A 26,757-nucleotide genomic window follows, 5' to 3' on the forward strand; every position below is an offset into this window, starting at 1 on the left:
CACTATAATGGTTGGTATTCTTATATCCAATTTATGTAATTTTTTTTATTTATTTATAATCCACTTTAATTCAAAGCAGAGAACAAAAGAAACATACATAAAATTAACACACCTAAAATAATCAACAACATACAATATTACATCGACACAACTAACATACAGTCCAAAAAATCACAAAATGTTCTGATCGCACCTACAGCATAAAATATGGCCTCTCTATAACTGTAAAATCAATTACAACCCAACTATTTCATTTGGTAAACCAGGTGACATTTCAATAGTTTTTTTTAACATCTTTACATTTTCCTGATTTCTAACATATAATGGAAGTTTATTCCATCCCTCAGGTCCTATACAAGTGAAGACCCCAGCTCTTACAGTCTGTAATCTTAAGTCTTTTCTCGTAGGTGTTGACAAATCAGGATGAATTGCAGAGCCATTAATGCAAACTTAAGAGTTGATTTTACAGAATTTACATTTGAGGAAATTTGACCTCTGCCAGCAGTTGTCAAAGAGTTACCGGGTAGTTCTGTGATGGACTTGTAAAACTCCTGGGACTCCATCCTCTGCATAAAGTTGTTGCTCTCTGGATTACAGACTTTTGGCTTCTATGATACTGAGAAATTCTTGGGTAGTCTATGTAATGTATCACAGTTGGTTATGAGTGTTCAGTTACAAGAACTCTAAGAATGACATGGTGACAGAATTTGTCTCGGTCCCTGCGGATAACCGCAGGAAACATCCCCATGTTATTCTTTAAGGAGTGAGGAAAGAATCAGAGTATGAATGGGCACAGCCATTGACCCTCAAGTCGTGCATTGAAGAATGCTAGTGTAGAAGGACTGAGGTTGAGATAGACACTAAAAGAATGACATGGAATGATTTCCCGCAGTTATCTGTGGGGACAGTGGGGACAAATTCTGCCACCATGTCAGTTTCCACTATAAATTTTTATTGTGTGTATAGATTTACTCTTCCAGAGACAAAAAGATGGGTCTTCCTCAGATGGGAACTGTCTTAAATGTGGCTTCTCTGATGCCTTTTACAAATATAGTGTGTAGAACTTTACTTCTGTTGAACAATTTTGGATTGCAGTGTGAACTCATTTGGGTGGAATGTATCATAGAACATGGACATAACTCCTCATACTTGATATGACTGCTATACTTCAAGGTACCAAAGTATCTAGTCGTCTTCTGCATAAGGCAACCCTAATTTCTAAGCTTTGCATATTATAACAATGGATTCAGACTACACCTCCAACATTGACTTAGTATATGGAGAGATTTTCTGGAGCATTTCAAGCACAGCGCATAAAATGGAGGTTTTAAAAGCTCTGGATACCTTTTACTGATACTCTTCCTATTCGAGTACGCTCAGTAATTTTAAATGATCTGGATGTGTGAAAGTTTTGTATCTTATCTGTTCAGTATTATAATATGCTATCATGTTGGGTTCTACCTGGGACTCAGTGGGGGTGGGGGCAAAAGGAATGTGAGATGTGAAAATAAGGGGAGGTAGGGAATATCAATTCTGGGATGGGGGGATGAGGATTTGGGGGATATTCAATATTTTATGTTTGTAACTTTATTGTAAACTGTTTTGGAATAAAACGGTATAGAAATTTTTAAAATAAATAAATAAATTCTCTAGGGTTGGAGGAGGTTGGTTATTTTCTTAATTTCTTATGTTTATGGGTTTTGTGCCATTGATGCTTTGCTTGTTGCCATTGACATTTTGTCCATATCAACTTGATATTAATAAAAATATTTCAACAACAAATAAACAGGAAACAAAGATCAAATGGGAGAAATAAATAAACATAATCCAAAATGCCGATAGTCTCTGTAACATTCTGGCTTCTTTGTGCAAACCCCTCCCCCCCCATTACTCAAGAGTGGATTTAAAGAGTGGATACCAAAGGATAACAGAAAGCAGATTCAAGACTTTTATACTTAGAACTGTGCATTCCAGAGTAGCCTGCACAGACCAGAAGACTTTCCAACTGAGCAAAGCATAGAATTCCCTTTAAATTTTGGGACACGGTTCTCAAATGCTTTGCTCAATCATTCTTGGTATGTAGGCAGAGCAGCTGGAGATCCTCTGCTACCTTCAGTTAGAATTGTGTAAGAAATATAACTAAAGTCTTGACATTTTACCTATAGATTTACTCCCAGTAACAGGATATAAAAGTGCTGATAGGGGGATGGGGGAGTAATGGTTTTACCGAGTTAATTTGAATAACATTAGAATGTTACCAAGAATATAAGGGGAGGTTTTTTTGGAATTTCTAGGAGACTTGTTTTTATTTGTATTTTTCTAGCACCGCCAAGGGAGATGTTATGTACTATTATGGATCCAAAGGAGAACCAGAATCAGTCCCCCTACAACCCGGTGGGTTATTTCATAAAGTGTGTGTGTGATGAAATTTGTTACTGCTTTAAAAATGTGCTGGGAAGGGCTCGTAGAACTGAAAAATTGTTTTTTGAAGCACTATATTTTACAGCTGTGTACCTTTTAAGTGAATATATTTTGTTTTAAAGTAGCTCTATAGCCGTAAAAGTCACTTTGTTAAACTGTTTTTCCAAGAAATGGCATGGTAAAAAGAAAATGGTCACTCCAAATGAGGAAACGCAGGATATTCTTGCTCTCTTGGAGTCAATAGCTTTTGGATTACTTATGTTTATTCTCTGAAGATTACTCCAGAGGAATTTTAGTTATTTGGGGAAAAAAACAAAACTAAATGATGAACTAAATAATGAACTAAAAGGATTTACATGGGAACAGCTGCATAGCATCTCTACTTCAATAAGGACTGTAGCTGTTGAGTTGGTATCTAATAATAAGACTGGCCCTGTGTGCCTCTTCTGTCTCACACGTTTTTATACTGCATCTATAGCGAGAATGAGAACAAGATTTGTCACATCAGGCTCGATATTCATCCGGAGGCAATCAACGTTTTGCTTCCCACTGCCAGCATTATGCCCTGAAATGCAGTGCCAGGTCATGTCCAGGCTTTGACATTGAATTTCTAAGTATACAGAGCCTGCAAAAACATTCATTCGTTCAATTTTCTATACCATTCTCCCAGGAGAGCCCAGAACAGTTTACATGAATTTATTCAGGTACTCAAGCATTTTCCCCTGTCTGTCCTGGCGGGCTCACAAGCTGTCTAATGTACCTGGGGCAATGGGGGGATTAAGTGACTTGCTCTGGGTCACAAGGAGCAGCGTAGGTTTGGACCCACAACCTCAGGATGCTGAGGCTGTCTCTTTAACCACTGCACCACACTCTCCCCTGAATATTGCACTTAACATGGCCAGTTAAGTGCAATATTCAGCTCCTAACCAGCTATGAAGAACTGCATAAAGATAGGACCATGTTTTATGCAGTCCTATTTTGCAGCTATCTCCCCTCTCCCCAACAGCTGATTTTGGCTTGGGTTAACTCTTGATGAGTGATTTAAAAAGCCAGGAGACTCTCCTGGCTCTTCAAATTATATTGCATATCAGGATCATCAGATATAATCACCGCAGCAAGACTGCCCTACACCCAGCACATCAAAAGGGAGATGAGTATCCACTGAAGCTCTGGCCTTTACTAAGGGGCTAATGGAGAAAGTTTGAGTGGCTTTGCACACAACGTCTAACACAAGCTAACCACACACATTTTACTCTTTAGGGCACTGTTTCTCAATACGCGATATGCGTACCCTTAGGAATATGCGAGCTGCTGGGGGTACGTGCAGCTGCACTGGTCTCCCACCCTGCTTTCTCCTTAATTGCCGCCGCCAGGGATCCCATGCCCTCCTTCCTGCCCGCCCCTTCTGCCAAAGCACCTCTGGTGGCGGGGATCCCATGCCCTCCTTTCTGCATTCTCTGCTCTGCCGAAGCCAACTCGAAAAGGCTTCCCTCCAATGTCAGAGCCAACGTCAGAGGGAAGCCTTCTGAGTCAGTGGGAGATACCAATTACCTCCAGGGCTGCTCTTTCCAGCCTTCAGCCACACAGGGACGCATCGCAGGCAGCGGCTTTTGCACACTGCAACATGGCTGACCTGGAAGCCTTCTCTCCAATGTCAGAGCTGACATCAGAGGGAAGGCTTGTGGGTCAGCCACGTGCAGCGTGTAAGAGCTGCTGCCTGCGACACATCCCTGTGCGGCTGAAGGTAGGAAGGAGCAATCAAGCTGGATGGCCCTGAAGGGAACAAGCACATTGTAGCAAGTAAGGGAGAGAGAGGGCATGATCGTGGGACAAAGGGAGAAAGGAGTTTGGGACAAATGCAGGGAGGTGGGCATGAACTCGGGACACAGAAGGAAGGGAGGGGGCATGAACCTAGGACACAGAAGGGAGGGAGGAAGGAAGCACTAACTTGGGAGAATTGTTGGGCATGAGGGTGTGAGGGAGAGGGAAAGAGACGGTGCACATGGGGAAAGGAAGAAAGGAAAATTGTTGGGCTTAGAGAGAGAGAGAGGATTGAGGTAGAGATGCATGGGGATGAGAGGGAGAAATAGATATGGTGGTGGAAAGGGAACAAAGGGACAGACTGAAGAGGATGCAAGGGGGAGGAATGTTGGACTTAGTGATGGAGGTAGAGATGTGACATGGTGCTGGACATGGTGCTGGACATAGTGATGGAGGTAGAGATGTGGCATGGTGCTGGAGAGGGTTGATGGAAGGAGAAATGGGCATGGAGCTGGTGGGCAGTAGTGAAAAATGCTGCACATGATCCAGGGGATGAGAGAGGGAGAAATGTTGGATGGGCAATGAGAGAGAGAGGGAGCCATGATGCCAATGGGGATGAAGGAGTGAGAAAGAAAAGTTGGATTCATGGAGAGACAGAGAGAAATGTTGGTTGGGGAAGGGAATGAGGTCCGGAGGAGAGGAAGCAGAAAGAAAGAAAAATTGGATGCAGAAGGAAGTGCAACCAGAGAATCATGAAATCACCATACAATAAAGGTAGGGAAAATGATTTTATTTTCAATTTAGTGATCGAAATGCGTCAATTTTGAGAATTTATATCTGCTGTTTATATTTGTCTATTTTATATTTATTTATTTAAAAAAAATTATGAATCACTTAAATCTAAGCGATATAATTTTTTGTAGCTGTTCCTGAGGTGACATTGCATATTTTAAAGTCATCTGCCTTGACTTCTTTGGAAAAAAACAAATATAAATGATAATTAACATTTTCTCTGTGTACAGTGTGCTTTGTGTTTTTTCATTTTGTGGTTACCTTTATGTATTGTTAATAAGATAATATTGTGTGTGTATGAAAAATGAATGGAAGAAATTGCATCACAATTAGTACTATTATTATGGGGGTCAGGCCAGGGGCGGAGCTTAGGTGGGGGTACTCGGATGATATTTAGGGGGTTCTTGACATTAAATCAATTTAAATCCAAGTTAAAAACTTTCTTGTTCCAGGATGCTTTTGGACAATAACTGTCCTTGAAGGACTAAAACAATGCTTCGTTGTTTTTATTCCCACCTATTGTTTTTTCCCCTCTTTGTGCTCTTTTCTCCAAAGATTGTAGTTCTTGCCCTTTTATCCCCATTTGTTTGAAGTAAGTCTCTGTCGTGTCATTTGTTTTACCTCTCATTTGTAACTCTCAACTGTATCATGTAATGTACATGAATCTTTGTTATATAATTCTCTCGGAAATGTCCAGATATCTTCTAATTTGTAATCCGCTTAGAACCGCAAGGCACAAGCGGAATAGAAATCACTAATGTAATGTAATGTAATATATCCCAGTATTGTTTAGCATCTCTAATATTTAATTTGGTTTTATGGTAATTTTCATTGTACACCACCTAGAAGTTTGATTAAGCAGTGTAAAATCTTTTAAATAAACTTGAAACTTGAGAAACACTGCTTTAGGCCAGTAAACTATTGTATAATGGCATGCAGATTACTGCCATGTTAAAAATTGTGCCCTGTCAGAAAAAAAATCAGCACACACTACAACAGTAGTATGCAGCCATTTGCTACTGAAGAGGAAAAATAAAATAATCTCCCTTCCTGTCTGTGTGAGTAGTGATTGGGTCATGCACTAATAGGAAGAGACCTTCAAGGGATTAAAAAAAAAAGCCCACTGCCTCCCTCTGGGTCATCTCTACTCTCTCCCCCCTGCAAAAAATCTCTGGTAATCTGGTGGTTATCCCAGGATAAGCAGGCAGCTATTCTCACTACTAGTGGGTGATGTCATCCGACAGAGCCCCGATGCGGACGTCTCACAAGCATACTTGCTTGAAGAAACTTCAGAAGTTTCGAGATGCCTGCACCACGCATGCGCGAGTGCCTTCCCGCCTGATGGTCCGGGCGTGTCTCCTCAGTTCTTTTCTTTCCGCGGAGCTGAGAAGTTTGCTTCAACTCTCTGCGCTGAGTGAACCCGTGTTCTTGCCTTCTAGTGCCGCGGTTTTGAGTTATTTTTCTCTTAATCGTGTGTTTTACTCTTTCGTTTGTTATTTTTCCAAAAAAAAATATAAAAATTTTTGCCGGAAGTTCGACCGGGTCAGCTGCATGGCTCAGGCCGCGCTCCTTCGATCTAGCGGCGGAGCTTTTTTGGCCTATGTCCCGGCCAATTACCGGTTTTAAAAAATGCATCAAGTGCCAGCGCGCGATTTCGCTGACGGACCCGCATCGACGCTGTCTGCAGTGTCTTGGTCTGGAACATCTTCCGAAATCGTGCCGGCCTTGTTCCACTCTAACAGCACGTGCGTTTAAGCGCCGCTGTTTCCTGTGGGAGTCGATGTTCAAGATGGAAGCTGCTAAAGAACCTTCCGCTTCGACTTCAACCAGCGCTTCGCCTGTTCCTCCGAAGTCATCTTCTGCTCCTGCTGCATCGGGTCTCTTGAAGCCGGCTTCTTTCATCCCGGCTTCGACCCCACCTCCTGCTCCGGTGCCTCCTTCGGTCTCCTCAGATCAGGTACCTCCTCCGACCATTCCCCCGGTGGTTATTAAAGTGCCGAAAGCTTCTAAGGCTAAGCACTCGACCACTCGGGACCGCGAAGACCGTTCAGGAGGTCCCACTTCAAGTGCGGCTCCCCCCTTGTCGGCTTCGCTGCGGTCCATCATGGAGGCTCAATTCATTGATATCATGTCTACCATGGGGCCCAAGTGGCTTGCTACAATCCAGGCTGGGCAGGCAGTTCCTCCTCAGGGGGGCGAGCCGCCCCCTCCTCCTCCCCCTCGCCGCTCGCTCTCACTGCTGGGGGATGAGGAGCGGCGCTTAGCCACCAGTTCATCGAGGCGTGCATCGTTTAGTGACATGCCATCTCTGGAACCCATCCCCGTTCAGAGCGAAGAAGTTTGGGATGTGCCTTCGGGTGGTCGAAGCCCTGGGCATCGTCAGGAGGAATTCTTCCGCAGACCCTTCCATGCCAGATCCTCCCTCGACCCGTGGAATGCGGCTCGGGAGGCGGCAGCCCATCCTCCTCTTCGCTCTACGGCCTCCAGCCCCATCTATTCCTTGGAAGCCTCTGGGGAACCATCGAAGCATCGCCGATCCAGATCCCCTTCGAGACACAGGGAGGGTCATCGGTCCCGACATTCTTCGAGGCATTCCTCTAGAAATTCTACAGTCTCGCCTCAGAAGAAGCTTCCTCGTGTGGGGTATTCGTCTTCGGATGTCTCCCCTCCTCCGGGCCCGGAATACGAGGAAGCCTACGGCTCTTACTCTCCTTGCCGATCCCAAGACTCCTTGGATCCGGAGGCGTCGACTTCCTCCAGTCCGTCCCACAGGCCTGTGTTGCGGACCAGTTGTCTTTTTCATCCTTTCTGAGGCAGATGGCGGATGATCTCGATATCACCTTGGTCTCGGGTTCCCGATACTCCAAGGAATACCTGGATACCATGCATCTGCCTCATCCTCCTGCCGAGTCTCTTCACCTGCCTCTCCACAAGCTCCTCGATCAAACCTTCATGCGATGTTTTGAAACACCGTATTCTATTCCTACCGTTCCTGGCAAACTGGATACCAGGTACCGCACGGTGCATCATAAGGGGTTTGAGGGCTCCCAACTCTCCCATCAGTCACTGTTGGTCGAGTCCTCCCTCAAGCATTCTCATCCGTCCCAGGTGTATGCCTCGTTGCCACTGGACAGAGAGGGCCCGACCGTGGATAAGTTTGGACGGCGCATCTACCAGAACTCAATGATGGCTTCCCGAGTTCTCAATTACAACTTCCATTTTGCCACCTATTTGGAGTTCTTCCTGCCTGTGCTTCGGAAGTTTACACCTTACATCGAATCTCAAGCTCGTTTTGAATTTGAGGAGGTCATTGCCTCGCTGTCCCAGCTGCGTCTTCAACTGATGCAATCCTCCTATGATGCCTTCGAGCTCTCGGCACGGGCTGCCACCTGTTCCGTGGCCATGCGTCGCTTGGCCTGGCTTTGAACCATTGACATGGACCCGAATCTCCAGGACAGGCTTGCCAACGTCCCCTGTGCGGGTGCGGATTTGTTTGATGAATCTATTGAGACCGTGACGAAGAAGCTGTCGGATCATGAAAAATCTTTCCAGTCCATCCTTCGTCCCAAGCCTAAATCTGCTCAGTCTCGACCTTCTTGACCGCCCTTGATCTATCAGTGGCGTTATACTCCCCGGCAGGCTCCTGCTGCGAGACAGCCAGCGAAGAGACAGCCTCCACAGAAGGCTCCACAAAAATCTCAGCCTTCTCCTGTTCCCAAGGCTCCTCAGCCTTTTTGACTCTCTGGTAGGGAGCATAACCAACACCGTTCTGCTATCCCCTGCTTTTCCAATTGGGGGACGACTCCATCATTTTTATCATCGATGGATGTCTATAACCACCGACCTTTGGGTCCTTACCATCATCAGAGAAGGATACTCTCTTCAGTTCCATCGGGTCCCCCCGGACCATCCTTCAAGAGAGTATCCTTCCAACTTGACCCAGACTGCCCTTCTTCTTCAGGAAGCTCAGGCTTTGCTCCAGCTTCGGGCCGTCGAGCCGGTCCCTGTGGACCAACACAACCGGGGGTTTTACTCCCGGTACTTCCTTGTTCCGAAGAAGATGGGCGACCTGCGTCCAATTCTGGACCTCAGGGTACTCAACAAGGTCAAGGAGAGATTTCGCATGCTGACCCTAGCTTCTCTCTACCCCCTCCTCGAGCAGAACGACTGGTTATGCTCTCTGGATCTAAAAGAGGCCTACACTCACATTCCCATTCATCTGGCCTCTTGCAAATTCTTCAGATTTCAGGTGGGACATCTGCATCTGCAGTATCGAGTGCTTCCTTTCGGCCTGTCCTCATCTCCCAGAGTTTTCACCAAGTGTCTGGTGGTGGTGGCCGCTGCACTCCGGAACAATGGTCTTCAGGTGTTTCCCTACCTCGACGACTGGCTCATCAAAGCCGCCTCGGCCCAAGGGGTCATCTCGGCGACCCAACAGACTATCTGGTTCCTGCAGAGTCTGGGATTCGAAATCAACTTCCCAAAGTCTCATCTGCAACCGACCCAGTCTCTCCCCTTCATCAGGGCAGTGCTCAATACCATTCAGCTCAGAGCGTTCCTTCCTCCTCAACGTCTGGATGCTCTGCTTCATCTGTGCCAATCAGTGTCTTCTCGCCAGTCCATCTCAGCGAGACACATGATGGTTCTCCTGGGCCACATGGCCTCTACAGTTCATGTGACTCCTTTTGCCAGACTTCACCTCAGAGTTCCTCAGTGGACCCTGGCTTCTCAGTGGACGCAGGTGTCAGAACCTTTGACTCGACACATCCAGGTCACTCCTGCTCTTCTGCAGTCTCTGCGTTGGTGGATGATCTCTTCGAATCTATCCAGAGGTTTGCTGTTTCACACTCCTCCCCACCAAAAGGTTCTCACGACCAATTCCTCGACCTATGCATGGGGGGCTCATTTGGACGGTCTTCGCACTCAAGGCTTCTGGACCAGTGCGGACCGGCTGGGCCATATCAATCTTCTGGAACTCAGGGCGATTTTCAATGCTCTTCAGGCTTTTCAACATCTGCTTCACGACCTGGTGGTCCTCATTCGCACGGACAACCAGGTCGCCATGTATTATGTCAACAAGCAGGGGGGCACGGGATCGGCCTCCCTCTGCCAGGAAGCTCTCAGAGTCTGGGATTGGGCGATTCGCCACAACACCTTCCTCAAAACTGTCTACATTCAGGGGAAGGACAATGCCTTGGCAGACAACTTAAGTCGTCTCCTCCAGCCTCACGAATGGACTCTCCATTCCAAGCCCCTTCATCAGATCTTCTCTCAGTGGGGGACGCCTCAGATAGACCTTTTGGGGCTCCCCACAACTGCAAACTGCCTCAATTCTGCTCCAGGATCTACACTCCTCATCGCCTCAAGGCAGATGCCTTTCTTCTGCACTGGAGGAATCTCTTTCTCTATGCATTTCCTCTGTTTCCTCTCATTCAAAAGACTCTAGTCAAGCTCAAGTCAGATCATGCCACCATGATTCTCATAGCTCCTCGGTGGCCCAGACAACCTTGGTACTCCCTTCTACTTCAACTCAGCAGCAAGGAGCCATTCCTTCTTCCAGTGTTTCCTTCACTCCTTACTCAGCATCAAAGATCTCTGCTCCATCCCAACCTGCAGTCTCTCCACCTGACAGCTTGGTTCCTCTCAATGTAACTCTCACCAGTTTTCCCAGGCGGTGAGGGATGTGTTGGAGGCTTCCAGGAAGCCTGCTACTAGACAATGCTACTCCCAGAAATGGACTAGATTTTCTTCATGGTGTGTTTCTAATCGTAAGGAGCCTCAGCGAGCCTCCCTATCTTCTGTTTTGGACTATCTTCTACACCTGTCTCATTCTGGCCTCAAGTCTACATCGATACAAGTCCATCTGAGTGCAATTGCGGCTTTCCATCAGCCGCTGCAAGGGAAACCTCTATCTGCTCATCCGGTGGTTTCCAGATTTATAAAAGGACTTTTCCATGTCAATCCTCCTCTCAAACCTCCTCCAGTGGTTTGGGACCTCAATGTTGTCCTTTCTCAGCTTATGAAACCTCCTTTTGAGCCTCTCAACAAGGCTCCGCTGAAGTTTCTCACTTGGAAAGTGGTTTTTCTGGTTGCCCTCACTTCTGCCTGCAGAGTCAGTGAGCTTCAGGCCTTGGTGGCGGATCCACCTTTTCACAGTATTCCATCATGACAAGGTGGTCCTCCGCACTCATCCGAAATTCCTGCCTAAAGTGATCTCTGAATTTCATCTCAACCAATCCATTGTACTTCCAGTGTTTTTTCCAAAACCTCATTCTCATCCTGGAGAATCAGCTCTTCACACTCTGGACTGTAAACGTGCTTTGGCTTTCTACCTGGATCGCACCAAACCACACAGAACTGCTCCTCAACTTTTCATCTCCTTTGATCCGAACAAGTTGGGACGCCCTGTCTCGAAGCGTACCATCTCCAACTGGATGGCAGCTTGCATTTCTTTCTGCTATGCCCAGGCTGGATTACCCCTTCCCTGTAAAGTCACAGCCCATAAGGTCAGAGCAATGGCGGCCTCTGTAGCCTTCCTCAGATCGACACCGATTGAGGAGATTTGTAAGGCTGCCACTTGGTCCTCGGTTCATACATTCACCTCTCATTATTGTCTGGATGCTTTCTCCAGACGGGATGGACAGTTTGGCCAAACAGTATTATAGAATTTATTCTCCTAAGTTGCCAACTCTCCCACCATCCCATTGAGGTTAGCTTGGAGGTCACCCACTAGTGAGAATACCTGCCTGCTTGTCCTGGGATAAAGCAATGTTACTTACCGTAACAGTTGTTATCCAGGGACAGCAGGCAGCTATTCTTATGTTCCACCCACCTCCCCTGGGTTGGCTTCTGTGCTAGCTACCTGAACTGAGGAGACACGCCCGGACCATCGGGCGGGAAGGCACTCGCGCATGCGCAGTGCGGGCATCTCGAAACTTCTGAAGTTTCTTCAAGCAAATATGCTTGTGAGACGTCCGCATCGGGGCTCTGTCGGATGACATCACCCACTAGTGAGAATAGCTGCCTGCTGTCCCTGGATAACAACTGTTACAGTAAGCAACATTGCTAAATGGCAAATACCAGGTTTATAGTGATTTAGGCAAATTATTGATGGACATTCATGTACTGTATATACTCAAATATAATAATAATAACTTTATTTTTATATACCGCCAACAATCTTGCGACTTCTAGGCGGTTTACAATAAAGAGAAACTGAACAGACAGCTACTTACAGAGTATGGCAGTGTTCATCTGATAGTAACAGCATTAACAATAATAACAATAGGTTGTATACTGCAGGACCATGAAGTACCGTGTGGTTTACAATGGATTAGAAAATTCCATAAATTGAATGGAGCATTCATTGTTAGTGATTAGGGGTTAGCAGTTTACAAGATCAGATTTGGGTGGGATTGCGAAGGGGGCTATTGTTCTTGTTCGTTACCTAGGTATTTCGAGAACAGGAATGTTTTTAGGTGTTTCCTAAATTCTCCATAATTGTTTGTGAGTGTGATTAGTTTTTCTAGGTCTTTGCCCCATAAGGCTGCTTGATACGATAGAAGTTGTTGATGGTATCTCTTATATTTGCATCCTCTAGCCGGTGGGGAGACGAATTTCAGATGTGCACTTCTTTCATGTCTGTTGGTTGGGAATGAGAAGAGTGCTGTTATGTATTTAGGGGCTAGACCAGATAATACCTTGAAGCATAGACATCCCAGCTTGAACTTCGTACGTGCCTCCATTGGCAGCCAGTGCAGGAGTCGGTAGGAAGGGGTTATGTGATCGGACTTCTTCAGCCCGAAAATCAGCCTGACTGCTGCATTTTGTATCAGTTGTAGTCTCTGCATTTGCTTTCGGGAGATTGCCAGATGGGTAATGTTGCAATAATCAAGGTGGCTTAGTATTAGGGATTGTACCAGGATTCTGAATGCTGACGCGTCGAAGTATGCTCTAATGGATCTGAGTTTCCATAGAGTAAAACCATCTGAAAAAGTTTAACTTGAATATAAACTGGGGGAGGGGTTAATATTCAAGTGCAGTGCCTTGCCCTGTCTTGCCAGACTCTGTACCCTATTCCCCTGTTCTCCCTCCCTCCCTGCTCTTCCAGGCTCTGCATCTAGCCCTCCCCCCTCACTCACTCACTCCCATGCCAGTTTATATTCGAGTATATACAGTGGTTCCGTATGTGTTCTTGTTTAAATATTTTGTTTTTGTGCCAGGGTCTTATGTGATAAAAGGCTAAAATCATAATATAAATAAGCTTATGAATTGTAAACAAAGGAGTAAAGTAAAATAGATATGAGATCCCTCACAAAAATTACAACTGTATCACAACAGACTTTTTAAATCATATATTCAATACACTAATGTATCCATTGTCCAAAAAAAGTCTTCAAAGGATTATCAAATTATTCCGAACCTTAAGCCCAGCACACTTCATAGGACCATAGAAACTTCCTATGAAAAATTATTTGTAGGTGATCTTAAAAGCCCTCCCTGTTCACTTACTTTGTAATTTTCTACATTCAGAGAAAATAAGATCTATTACTCATCATTGCTCATCCTAAATATATATATATATATATCTTATTTGTTATCATTCTTAACTGGTTAAGGCAACCAAGAGATTCAGAAAATGCTCCGCTGCAGAGAAATTGATGCATAAACCCATTCAGCCTTGGTCAATGATTTTGCTGCTTTCATGGGCTTCCTGAAGGATAATCACTAAGAAGAAGCAAGGCTACAAAAAGAAGTTATTGCTGAAACTCAAAAAGCTGTTTGGTGATTATCTCTGAGGAAGCCCATGAAGAAGGCAAAACCATTGGCCAGGGATGGATGGGTTTATGTATCAATTTCACTACGGTGGAGCATTTTCTGAATCTCTTGGCTGCATTATCTAGTTAAGAATGATTGGTTTTTGATGGTGTGTCTATAACAAATAAAATAAGTACTTAACTTTTTATGTTTTTCTCTTTTTTTTAGGGTGAGCAATGATGAATAATAGCCCTGCAGCAAATTACAAAATAAGTGACCAGGGTTTTTTTTAGATGAGCTCACAAATATTTCTTTTTAAGAGGAAGTTTTTTTGGTCCTATATAAGAGGTGTTGGGTTTAAGGAATGAGCAATTATGATAACCCTTTGAAGAATTTTTTGGACAGTAGATAGATTTGTTAATCTTTTGAATAAATTATTTTAAAATAATATGATTATATCTAATGTTTTGGAATCATGAAATAGGATGTGTGACTTTTATATTTCCCCTCAACACTACTGTTTGAAATGGCTGGCAGAAGAGGAAGCTGTTATTAAACAAGAATAAATGATAGACTTTCCTTCTGTTACATTTATCTATATATTATGGGGCTCATAATAATAATTAAAAAGTCTAAAAAGTAGCCTAAATAAGTACTTGGATGACCAAAAAGCCTGATCGTCTAAGTACCCATAACCAAAGCTAGTTTTAGACGTATCTAAAACCAGCTTAGGCCTTTCCCCTGCCTCTAAACGCATAGAGCGAAAAGAGGTGTTTTTAGAGGCAGGTAAATGGGCGGGAGGTGGGCCGACCTAGACATAATAATAATAATAACAGTTTATATACCGCAGTACCGTTAAGTTCTATGCAGTTTACAATAGATTAAGCGAGGTACAAATTGATTGAATTTAAGAGGGGGGAAGAGGAGAATTAATAGAACCGGAAATGCGTTGTTGAGGAGAAAGAGATTAATAGGACAGAGAAATCACTATGGAGGAGAAAGAAGATGAGTGGGTCAGTTGTCTAGATACTTTAGGAACAGTTGAGTTTTTAGACATAGGCATACAGCAGGTATAATCAAAAATTTAGGCAGGTTGCCTAGTCGGCACTTATACGTCTTGACTTAGACCAAGTCAAAACAGGTATAAGTGCCGAAAAAGGGCCCGCTGAGTTGATGGCGGCTGGCGCGATCAGCTCAGCGGCCTGGCAACCTACCCACCGCAACCATCACAGCAGGAGAGATGCCTCGTCTCCCCTGCCGCAATAGCGATACTACCAAGTGCCGCCAAATGCAGCACTTGGGATCGCTAAAGCGGCAGGAGAGATGAGGCATCTCTCCTGCAGTGATCCACCCCTACCCCAACACAATCCGGGCAGGAGGGAGCTCAACACCTCCTGCCCCACAACACCCCCCCTGACAATGATCCGGGCAGGAAGGAGCCCAAACCTTCCTGCCCAGGCGACCCCCACCCCCTCAACAAGATCGGGCAGGAGGGAGCCCAACCCCTCCTGCCCAGGCGATCCCCCCATGACCGCCCCCCCCCTGAGCCCCCGATCGGCCCGCCAAACACCTCCCCCATCCGCCGACTCCACGACAACCCCCCGACAACCCCCGTACCTGTAATCAAGTTGGATGGACAGACAGTTCCCAAACCCATCTGGCAGGCCTGCCATCCTCAGAATGGCGGGCCTTAGGGCCTGATTGGCCCAGGCACCTTAAACCCTGCCCACAGGTGGGGCAGCCACCTGGGCCAACCGGAATCGGGGGGTGTCACGGGGTTGGCGGGGGGGGGGGAGTCTCGTGGATGTTGTTGATCTGGCCTAACAAGTACACTTGAAATGTTCTAATCTGTCCCATGACCCCCCCTTCCCAAACTCAAAATACAAATACTTAAGCTGGTGGGGATCCTCAAGTCCTGCTAGCTGAAGGCTCGTCCTTGGAGCAGAGTCTCGAAGTGTTGACCATTGCTCCTGATAGCCCCCCAACAATATTTACCTAAGTATACACGAGGTGGGGGAGAGGGGGAAGCCAGCAGCCACTTCATGGAAGAGTTCTGGCTGGGAGGAACCTTCAGTTTGCAGAGCTTAGGGATTCCTACCAGCCACTGAAAGGGTGGACCAATTTTAAGCCCAAAGTAGGCACTTTATCTTGATTATTATAACTCTTTCTATTCTGGTCTTACAATCAACAGTCAAAAGAGGCTTCAACTTGTTCAGAATACAGCATCACACCTTATTCTCAATGAGAGGAAATCAGATCATATTACTCTCATATTGAAAGAGCTACATTAGCTACCTGTTTCTGCTTGTATTACTTTCAAGGTTTTGTGTATTCAATTGAAAAGCCTTGAAGACCAGACACAAAGCCTTGAAAGTAATACAAGCAAAAACAGGTATCTACCGGTAATGTAGCTTTCAATATGAGAGTAATATGATCTGATTTCCTCTCATTGACAATAAGGCGTGCTGCTATATTCTAAATAAGCTGAAGCCTATTTTGACTGTTGATTGTAAGACCAAAATATAAAGAGTTATACGAGGGTAAATCAAAAAGTAAAGGCAAAATACTTTAATAGAAGTAACTGTGAGCAATTGAACATATCACTTTTCCACATAATCCCCATGCAAGATGACGCATTTGTTGTACCATTCAATTAGTTTCTGCATTCCTGCAGAAAAGTTTTTCATCTGCTTCTGAAGCCAGGTAGTACATCTTCCTTTAATTCACCATGCTTTGTCTTTTGCTTTCCGGGTCACAGTGATGTACCCTACCCATGTCTCATTACTGGTAACAGTTCTCTCCAGAATACTTGAATCTTTTTCATAGTGTCTCAGGAACTGGGTCACAACCTCCACACACTCTTGCTTGTGCAGATCAGTAAGCTGTTTGGGAACCCATCGTGCACAGACTTTCCTGTATTTGAAGTTAGTCCACTTGAATTTCACGGTACTGTGATACATATAATGTCCAGCTCTCTTGATTGTAAACCGCCTAGAAGTCACAAGATTGTGGCGGTATAGAAGAATAAAGTTATTATTATTATTATTATTATTATTATTATGGCAAATGCAGATCCATGGCTGATATCCAAATTTGCAGCCAATTGAGACACTGTTATCTCTCGGTCTCTAATCAAGACATCCACCCTGTCAATCTGCTCTTGTGTGCGTGATGCCCATGGGTTCAGGCCTGCCTAATATTAGCCATTTGGCTATGCAACTGGACTGTATGGTAGTTCTTGTGATTGTGTAAGAGCAAATGTTTGCATTACGATTCACTACAAACTTCTTCAGTCCTTATAGCAAAGGTCACCCATTAAACACAACCATTGGTGATCAGATTTTTCTTTCCCCTCCCCCCTCAAAAAATATCTCCAACCCTAATCATTAAATGTCTCATTCATTACAGAGTCAAGCTTCATATGGGTTGATAACTAAAGCTGTATATTAAACAAGTGGATGTACACGTTAATGGTGCTGATTTCTTACATTTAAAACACAAAAATACAATATCCTTGTTTCTAATACTTTTAAGATACTGTGGCTTTTGGCACCTGCTTTTTTTGCCTTTGAGTTGTGATTCTTGTTTTCCATTTAAACATATAGGCATCTATGGGTTGGGCTCCAGTTTATTAGACACACCCTGGAAGAAACTCCAGTTTGGGAAACAGCTCTTCACGCAGGTGATCGAGCAATGTCAGGACCTGCCCAAGGAGGAGCTGGTGCAGGAGCTTCTTAAAATCCTGAACAATGAAGAACCGTAAGAACAAAATATACTGTATTTCTCTTGTGCAGTGTTGAGCCAGCAGCTTCATACAGAGGCAGAGTGGTTGGTTCATCCTTAAATATTCCATGACCTTGCAGACTCAAAACATTTTCTTCTTCTGCTCTGCTCCCATCTCTGGAATGTGTAGAGCACTCCTTCAATCACAGGCAGTGCACAGCTCATCATGTTTGATGACATAAACCATCACAGAGGTTGATGGTGAGACAAGGAGAGTGGCAGGGCCTGGGTTTTGAATTAAGTATGGAAACTTATATGTTCACCTATCTAGGATGGCAGTGAGCCAAGAAGGGCTATTCTGCAAGTGGTTTCTACAGTGATGCATTGATGAAGCCTTAACAATGCAGACTGGATGAGTTAAGTGATCTTTTAGCCATTACCCTCTATCATATTAGATCCATGAATTTGTTGCTGTTGAAATTTTTTATTTTTAGTTCTCCATCTGCTAACAATTTGGGGTGGTCAGCATTTAACTAGATTTTCAGCAACAGCTGATATCCAGATATCATCATTGAATATCCTGGAATAGCACTGACTGTCGCCAGGATCCAGATATTGCAATATTAAATGTCATTATTGGGATATTAATCCAGTTGACTTATGACGGTAAATTAAAAAAAAACAAAGCAAAACAGCTATTTAGCTTGTTACCTGAATATCAACACTACAAATTGCCAGTTTCTAGATAACCCCCATCTTTTTCTTGGACCTCAGCTATCTAGATAGAACTTATGTGGTCTTCAGTCATTTTCAGTTAAGTCCTCTTAATTGTCAGATCCTTGCATTTTAGATATGGAACTGTTGTATTTAAAGAGTCAAATAGTGCATTAACTCCTTGTTCTAGCAGTTTATGAAAGCCCTGTTAACAACAAACAGGTCTCTAAAGGCCAAAGCAAAACTGCAGCTTCCTCAAAGATCTTACAGTAGGTAATAGACACAAGGCTGAAGAAGACCATCTTCATAAGTTTGATTTCTTCCACAGGAGATAAATGGTAAAAAGTATAGAGACAAGAAACTTGCATGACATAAATCTTTTAATGTTTTCCTTTTGAGATTAGTTTTGATTTTGCTGTTTTGATGTATATAAACAGCAACATTTTATTTTTTTTAGCTGAGGAAAACATGATTTAAAAATAAAAGCAAAGTTGATTTAACTTACCTTATATACTCAAATATAAACTGTGATTTTGGGGCAAAAAAATGGGCCAAAAATGAGGGTCTCAGTTCATATTCGGGTCTGTGCTTGAATACTTCTGTAACAGGTTTTTAAAAATTTAAACCTACCAGGGGGTCTTGCTGTGGAGAATGGAGTCATGGGTCAGGGGCAGGACCGACATGCGAAGCAGGTAGCTGATTCCTTCCGCCGCCGGCCACAACGGTCGTCCATGTTGTTTGCCAGCCACCAGGAGGATGGGAGACTGAGGAGTCAGCAGTGCATCTGAATTGTGATCAGCCCTGCCTTCAGTCCCACTACATCAGCTGGCAATAATGAAGCCAGAAGCTACAAGGCCTTCCCTCATGCCAAGTCGCTATAAGCTCTTCTGGTCTTGATCCCGCCCCCTGATTTTGAGGGGAGGGATCAAGACTAGCAGAGCCTATAGCTACTTGACAAGAAGGAAGGCTCCTGTGGCTTCTGGCTTCATTATTGCCAGCCAATTTAGCGGGACCGGGACCGAAGGCAGTGCTGATTGCAACCCAGATGCACTACTGACTCCTCTGTCCCTCCTCCTCCCGGTGACCAGCAAACAATATGGATAACTGCCGCTGCCAGGAGGAATCAGCTGCCTGTCTCGCAGGTTAGGCCTGCCCCTGACCCGTGACTCCATTTCCCACAGCCAGAGCACCAGATAGGTACTGTTGGATGAGGCAAAGGGTAAAAGGTGATGGAGAGAGATCTTGGGTGGAGAGAGAGAGATAGGTATTGAGGAAAGAGGGAAGAATATATGCTGGATGGAAGGGCAAGAGAGTAGATACTGGTTAGAAGAGTGAAAATAAAGGAGGGAAGAGAAAGAAAGAGAAGATGCTGGAAGGGGGAGAGAGGGAAGAGTTGGCAAAAAACTGGAGAATAATAGGATGAGGGAGATGGAAAGGTGTAAATAGAAGCAGATAGAGATGCAGAATAATAAATGGATGAAAACTGAAAGAAAAAGATTAGTCAGAGATGGATGTAGAGGCGGAAACGAAGAAGACAGTAAGGAGAGAAGAGAAAGATAGACTGAAGACCCTGGAAAGAAAATTAAGAAATGACAGAAGAAAGCATAAACTAGAAACTGGGATAAACATGAATAAAATGGCCAGACGACAAAGGTAGAAAAAAATAGAATTTTATTTTTAATTTCATGAACAGAAAATGCAGTTTTACAGTAAATTTACGTTGCTTTCTTTTTTATGTCCCAAAGTACAGTGTGTGCTGTTTCTCTTTCTCTGGTGTTGAACTGCATATGGCTTCTTGAGGTTTAAGTTTGATTTTTGTCTACATTTATTTAAGTTTGTAGTTGCATTTTCCCATGTGAATATGTTTCTTTGGGATATATGCATCACAGATATTTGTATTAGTTTATGAGATAGCTGATGGGGAGGGAGGGTGAGCATTCTTTGGCTCACCATGAAAACCCAAATTTCTAACTTCTGTTTATATTCGAGTCAACCTTTTTTCCCCCTCTTTGAGGGGAAAAAGAATACCTCGATTTATATTCAGGTATATATAGTATTTGATAAATTGCACTTCCATTTGTTATTATCTAGTTTAAAATAGACAAAGATAAAGATAATTTATTGCTCTCCTGCTTTCTATGCTGTGATGTAGTAATTCAAGCCAGCATGTTGGTCCTTATCTCTTGAAAACTAAGCATGCTTATATATTTTTTAGGCAGTTTCCAGACCCTGCAATTGAAGCTCAAGGGAAGGAGTTTATACTGCCCATCATAAACAGCTTCACTGCATTGTGTGTGCGCGCCCCTGGTTATGGTACAAGGTAAATTGAATTACATAATGACAATGTTGGTGCTTTAGCAGAAAATCCCAAGTTCAGAAAGAGGGGCATTTTCAATATGATATCCAAATACGAGTTTGGATGTTTTGTAGAACATGCACAAAATTCCAGTAGCAAATGTGACCATTTTTGAAACAGAAAAACGTCTTTCATTTTGTTTCAAAAATGGCCATTTCTCAGATGTGCCTGTCCTCTGTGTGTCTATCTTTTTAAAGAATTTTTGGAAAAAAAATGTCCAAAAGAAGAATGTACAAAACAAGCCATTAGGATGTAGGAGGGGCCAGCATTTTTAGTAGACTGGCCACATGGACATCTCGGCAGAGCAGTGGGGCACCCTAGGGGGTACTGCAATGAACATCACACAAAAAGACCCAGGTTCACATCTCACTTTAACTCCTTTATAGTATTTGGCGAGCCCTCCAAAACCTACTGGATCCAACTGTACACCACACTAATAGCCCTTATGCCTGTAGGTGTCGCCTATATGCCAATATAGTAGGTTTTGGAGGGTTCACATTTCCCATCACAAGTGTACCAGTTAAGAGTAGGATATGGGCCTGGGTCTCCTTCTCTGTAGTCCACTGCACTGACCTCTAAGCTACACCATTTTGTTTGCTTTTTTGGCCGCCGCCACCACACATTGAGCAGAAGGTTTCATCATGTTGTCTACAATGGCCCCAGACACCTATAGAAAGGCGGTATATCAAATATATGACTCTTTACCCTTTATTAAGGCCCACACATGCAGCCAGTGGCTGAATGAAACAGTGTAGTTGTACTTTTGAAACTTGAAGATTGCTTCAGTCACAGCAGGACCTTGAGAAAGTTGCTTATACACTTGCTGCGTGAAACTAGAGCGAAGAGCATTATAACTCTGATTCCATCTTGTAAGGTCTTAGAGTAGTAAATATGTATCACATTTGATCAGGCATTGTATATATCTCCACTGACAAAGCCTGTTCTTGAAGAGCTATTTGCTGGCTAAAATCTAGACTAATATCTTATTTAGACAGCAGAAAGGATGAGTAGAACCAGTGGCGCCCTTCCCCCACCCTCTTCCCCACTCCCACCCCTGCCACGTGCACACCCCCTTCCCTTTCCCTGTACCTTTTTAACTTCTCCAACACGAGCAGCATGCCCACGTAGGTGTCAGTTCACTCTTTGACGTCACTTCTCAGGCACAGGTCCCGGAAATGACTTCAAAGAGAGTTCTGATACTGACGCAGGCAGCAACCTCATGCCAGAGAAGTAAAAAAGGTATAGGGAAGGCAAGGGGCGCGCATGCGTAACAAGGAGAGGATCAGGGGGGCAGAGAGGAGGAGGGTACCGCGTCCAGGGCGGACCACACCCCCCTTACTACACCACTGAGTGGAACAAAATGATACCTAAACGCTATCAGCAAAGTTTCAACCTGCTTTGTTTTTTCTCAGGGCAAACACCATCATTCTTGTTGATGATCAAGGGCAAGTCACATTCACAGAACGCACCATGCTCAATGCTGATGTCAATCAGTGGAAAACCAGCAACTTTCAGTTCAAACTGCAGCATTAGAAGGGCATCAGCTGAAGAAGAAGATGAGGGACCCAGATACAGTGGAGGCTTTTCAGCAGCTCCAGCAAACCATACATGAGGAGAATAAAACAAAAAATAAAAACATATTAAATAAGAAGCACATCCTATTATGAAAAAATCTTTGCACAATACCAAAAATATATGTATAAGATGTTTCCTTTGCTTGAGCACTTCCATAAGCAGTGTAAAGCTTACTTATTTGGGACAGGTCCATGGGGGTGTGGTGATTTCAGTACTCCTCTGTACCATTTTGTTTTGGGGTTTTATTTGCTTGTGAAGTGTTCTGCATTTTTTTATATAACTGTCTATAAAGATGTACAAATAAAAATTTACTTGTTTTACTAGATATGACTTTTATAGGCTAATAGGCACTGCTCAGTAAGACTTCTGGCAGCTGCATTTTTACAATGAATGGTAAGTTTCTCTCTTCTAACTCTATATAGATGGATTTTCCTTTTAGTTCTTATAAACTGCTGAACTGCATTTGTGCCCTGTACAAGAATGAAACCATTTCAACCAGGTAGTATTTTTTTATATGTGTGTTGTTCTGTTTCAGATATCGATTTATTTTTGTAGGAATGTTCACTGAAGGTGTATTGAATTTTACAGATTAAAATGAGATAAGTAGAAGGTGCTTTAAAAATCATGTTTATTTTTTTGTATAAATGAAGTGGAAAATAAGGGTTGAGGTGGGATGTAATGGTTAAAGTTTGGAAGCTTAAATTCCCTCCACTACTGACTGCTTTTACCTCACTATAACTGCATGTTAGTAATTATAATAACATTTACCTCGTATCCTTGCTGGGCTGAATCCTTTAGGTAGAAATAGAGAAAGGCCAAATGACCCATCCAATCTGGCCATCCACAGCATCCACTTTCTCCTCCTTTCCCTAAGAGATCCCATGTGCCTGTCCTACGCATTCTTGAATTCAGACACAGTTTTTGTCTCCATCACCTCTACTTGGGAGCCTATTCCATACATCTGCCACCCTTTCTGTTAAAAAAGTATTTTCTTAGATTACTCCTGAGCCTATCACCTTTTAACTTCATCCTTTGCCCTCTCATTCCGGAGCTTCCTTTCAAATGAAAGAAACTCATCTGGTATGCATTTATGCCATGTAGGAATTTAAACGTCTCTATCATATCTCCCCTCTCCCGCCTTTCCTCCAGAGTATACATATTGAGGTCGTAGTCTGTTCCCATATGCCTTATGACGGATAAAGGTGAGCCGGTTGATATAGTGTATCTAGATTTTCGGAAAGCTTTTGATAAAGTTCCTCACAAGAGGCTCCTGAGAAAATTAAAGAGTCATGGGATAGGTGGTGAAGTTCAGTTGTGGATTAGGAATTGGTTAACACATAGAAAACAAAGGGTAGGGTTAAATGGTAATTTTTCTCAATGGAGGAGAGTAAACATTGGAGTGCCGCAGGGGTCTGTACTGGGACCGGTGCTACTTAACTTATTTATAAATGATCTGAAAATTGGAATGATGAGTGAGGTGATTAAATTTGCAGATGACACTAAAGAGTTCAAAGTTATTAAAATGCATGTGGATTGTGAGAAATTGCAGGCGGACCTTAGGAAATTGGAAGACTGGGCATTCAGATGGTAGATGAAATTTAATGTGGACAAATGGGAAGAATAACCTGAATCACAGATACCGGATGCTAGGGTCCACCTTGGGGGTTAGCGCCCAAGAAAAGTATCTGGGTGTCATTGTAGACAATATGATGAGACCTTCCGCCCAATGTGTGGCAGCGGCCAAAAAATCAAAGAGGATGCTGGGAATTATTAAAAAAGGGATGGTTAACAAAACTAAGAATGTCATAATACCCCTGTATCGCTCCTTGATGCGACCTCATTTGGAGTATTGCGTTCAATTCTGATCTCCTTATCTCAAGAAAGATATAGTGGCGCTAGAAAAGGTTCAAAGAAGAGCGACCAAGATGATAAAGGGGATGGAACTCCTCTTGTATGAGGAAAGACTAAAACGGTTAGGGCTCTTCAGCTTGGAAAGAGATAGCTGAGGGTAGATATGACTGAAGTCTACAAAATCCTGAGTAGAGTAGAACGGGTACAAGTGGATCGATTTTTCACTCCGTCAAAAATTTCAAAGACTAAGGGACACTCGAAGTTACAGGGAAAACCAATAGGAGGAAATTTTTTTTCACTCAGAGAATAGTTAAGCTCTGGAACGCATTGCCAGAGGATGTGGTAAGAACAGATAGTGTAGCTGGTTTTAAGAAAGGTTTGGACAAGTTCCTGGAGGAAAAGTCCATAGTCTGTTATTGAGAAAGACAGGTGGGGAAGCCACTGTTTGCCCGGTATTGGCAGCATGGAATATTGCTACACCTTAGATTTTGGCCAGGTATTAGTAACCTAGATTGGCCACCGTGAGAACGGGCTACTGGGCTTGATGGACCATTGGTTTGACTCAGTAAGGCTATTCTTATGTTCTTATGTTTTAGTAGCATTCCTCTGGATCGACTCCATCCTGTTTATATCTTTTTGAAGGTGCGGTCTCCAGAAATGTACACAATATTCTAAATGAGGTCTCATCAGAGTCTTATACAGGGGCATCAATACCTCCTTTTTCCTAGCATCCTTCTAGCTTTTGCCATCATCTTTTCAGCTTTTGCCATCATATTTTTGACCTGTTTGGCCACCTTAAGATCATCACATACTATCATTCCCACATCCTGCTCCTCTTTCATGCACAAAAGTTCTTCACCCCCTAAACCAGACATATCAAGCTCTGACCCACGGGCCAAATCTGGCCTGCAGTATAATAAAATTTGGCCCACCAGACAATTTAAACTTTGCAGTTAAGCTGCCTGCCGGTACAAATGCTGCATCAGCTGTAGGTCCACAGTGCCCGTATGATTGGATCGGGAAGCAAGCCAAAGAGCCAGAGGCAATGGGAAAGGCAAACCCAGGAGCTGCCAATCGGGGCTGGGGTGGGTTCTTTCTGGGAAGTGAACGATCCCTTGACTTACCTCCCCTGGAGGCGGCCATGGAGCAGCCGCAGCCCATCTCCCTGGGTGGCGGGCTGGGGAAAGAGATGGGGGGGAAGCGGAGGTGCTTGCAGCTAGCGAGCATGGGAGAAATGAAAGCTCCCAACCAGCTGCCCTCGTTGCCATAGAAACTGACAGAAGCTGCCCATCCCCCACGCCCTCTGAATGGCCCATTGGCTCACCAAAGTGGCGGCAATTTAAGAGAAAAAAACTTAGCGCAGCCAATGAGGGACCGCGAGGCTGCCCCGTATCAGGATGCACTGCCTTATCTGCTTTCAGTGGCAGCAGCTAGTTCATGTGAATAAATGCGTCTTTTGACACTGATTTGACATTGTCTCATACTTCCCTATTGGTCCTCGTTGGAAAATGACGAGAACTGGGCATGGGTGCTATACAGGGAGGTATCTCCTGGCTGACTTTACTGAATAACTATGAATCTGATTTTCCTTGCTATGCATCCTTTCTTAAGAAGTTTTGCCAAACGTAAAAGACGGCAGGGCTTGATATATTCAGGTTTTGTATTTACTAGACTCATTGTTTGTTACAATTAAGCTTTGATTTAAAAAATTTAAAAAAAAATTTGGAGAAAATTATATAGAAAATACATTTTAGGGATTGCTGCACAGAAATATGAATGATTTTAAATGGGTACGAATTAGTGCAGAAAAGAGGAAAAGTCTTTTTCATTTATTTTGTTTACATTACAGAGCTGGCATGGGAGTTGGAGAGGTTGTAACCCTATACTTCTACTAAGACTAAGAGGTCCTTTTATTAAGGTGCGCATTTAGCACGCGCTAAATCGGTTAGCATACCTTAATAAAAGGACCTCTAAGTATCTTAATAAAATATTTGGCCCGTGACTTAGCCTATGTTTTAGATTTCGGCCCCTTATGTGATTGAGTTTCACACCCCTGCCCTAAACTGATAAAATTATGCTGTTAGGCTGTCCATTGCAGAGGTTGCTGCATTTGTTTCTGAAAGTGTGACTGGGTTACTGGCCATAGAAATCCAAATGATAATGATGTGTGCAAACTTATAGAATTCAGCAATACTGTTCATGTCACTGTTTTTATTTTTAGTTCAAAAAAATTGGAATGTAAAGGATTTGAGGATTTTTGTACCCTTATAATATATTCAGCAAAAACAAACTCAAAATGCTACAGGAAATGTTAATTTTAATAACAGGAAAGGGAACATTTGGGCTGGCCCGCTGATTTAGTGGCAGTGCATGTGCTGTAAATGGGTTTATTTTGGTGCGTACCGTGACAGAAATGAACCTCATTCCTAAGTCAGAGTTTATGAAGCAAATCAAATCAGTTTGGAGATGGGTGGAATGGAACAGGCATATGTGAATCATTTTAATCTTTTCAAAACAAAAAACTCTGGAATATGTTGCCAAAGAATGTGGTATGAGTAGGGTTTATTAAAAAAAAAAAAAAAAGAAAACTCCATAAACCATTATTAAGGTAGACTTGGGAAAATCCACTGCTTATTCTTAGCATAAGCAGCATGAAATCCATTTTTCTCTTTTGGGATACTTGTGATGGGCTACTGTTGAAAACAAGATGCTGAGCTTGATGGATATTTGGTCAGTCCCAGTACAACGATGCTTATGTACTTATCCTGGAGGAAAGCCTGTGTTCCAGTATATCACAGCCTTGGGTT

General features: G+C 43.5%; 1 protein-coding gene across 5 annotated transcripts in view; it reads left to right on the top strand.

Moving 5' to 3' along the window:
* The window catches only part of TANGO2 (transport and golgi organization 2 homolog), a 192,439-nt gene extending 170,015 nt beyond the window's left edge, over positions 1-22,424 (top strand). For all 5 annotated transcript variants that reach the window (XM_033954989.1, XM_033954988.1, XM_033954991.1 and 2 more), the window contains 4 exons: positions 2,324-2,394; positions 17,337-17,490; positions 20,384-20,488; positions 21,937-22,424. In XM_033954989.1, the coding sequence (XP_033810880.1) occupies positions 2,324-2,394; positions 17,337-17,490; positions 20,384-20,488; positions 21,937-22,057 (451 nt within the window). In that variant the 3' untranslated portion in view covers positions 22,058-22,424. The remainder of the gene's footprint in view (positions 1-2,323; positions 2,395-17,336; positions 17,491-20,383; positions 20,489-21,936) is intronic.
* The last annotated feature ends 4,333 nt before the right edge of the window (positions 22,425-26,757 follow it).

This window comes from Geotrypetes seraphini, chromosome 8 (genome assembly GCF_902459505.1).
Source record: "Geotrypetes seraphini chromosome 8, aGeoSer1.1, whole genome shotgun sequence".
In the NCBI taxonomy this organism is placed as follows: domain Eukaryota; kingdom Metazoa; phylum Chordata; class Amphibia; order Gymnophiona; family Dermophiidae; genus Geotrypetes; species Geotrypetes seraphini.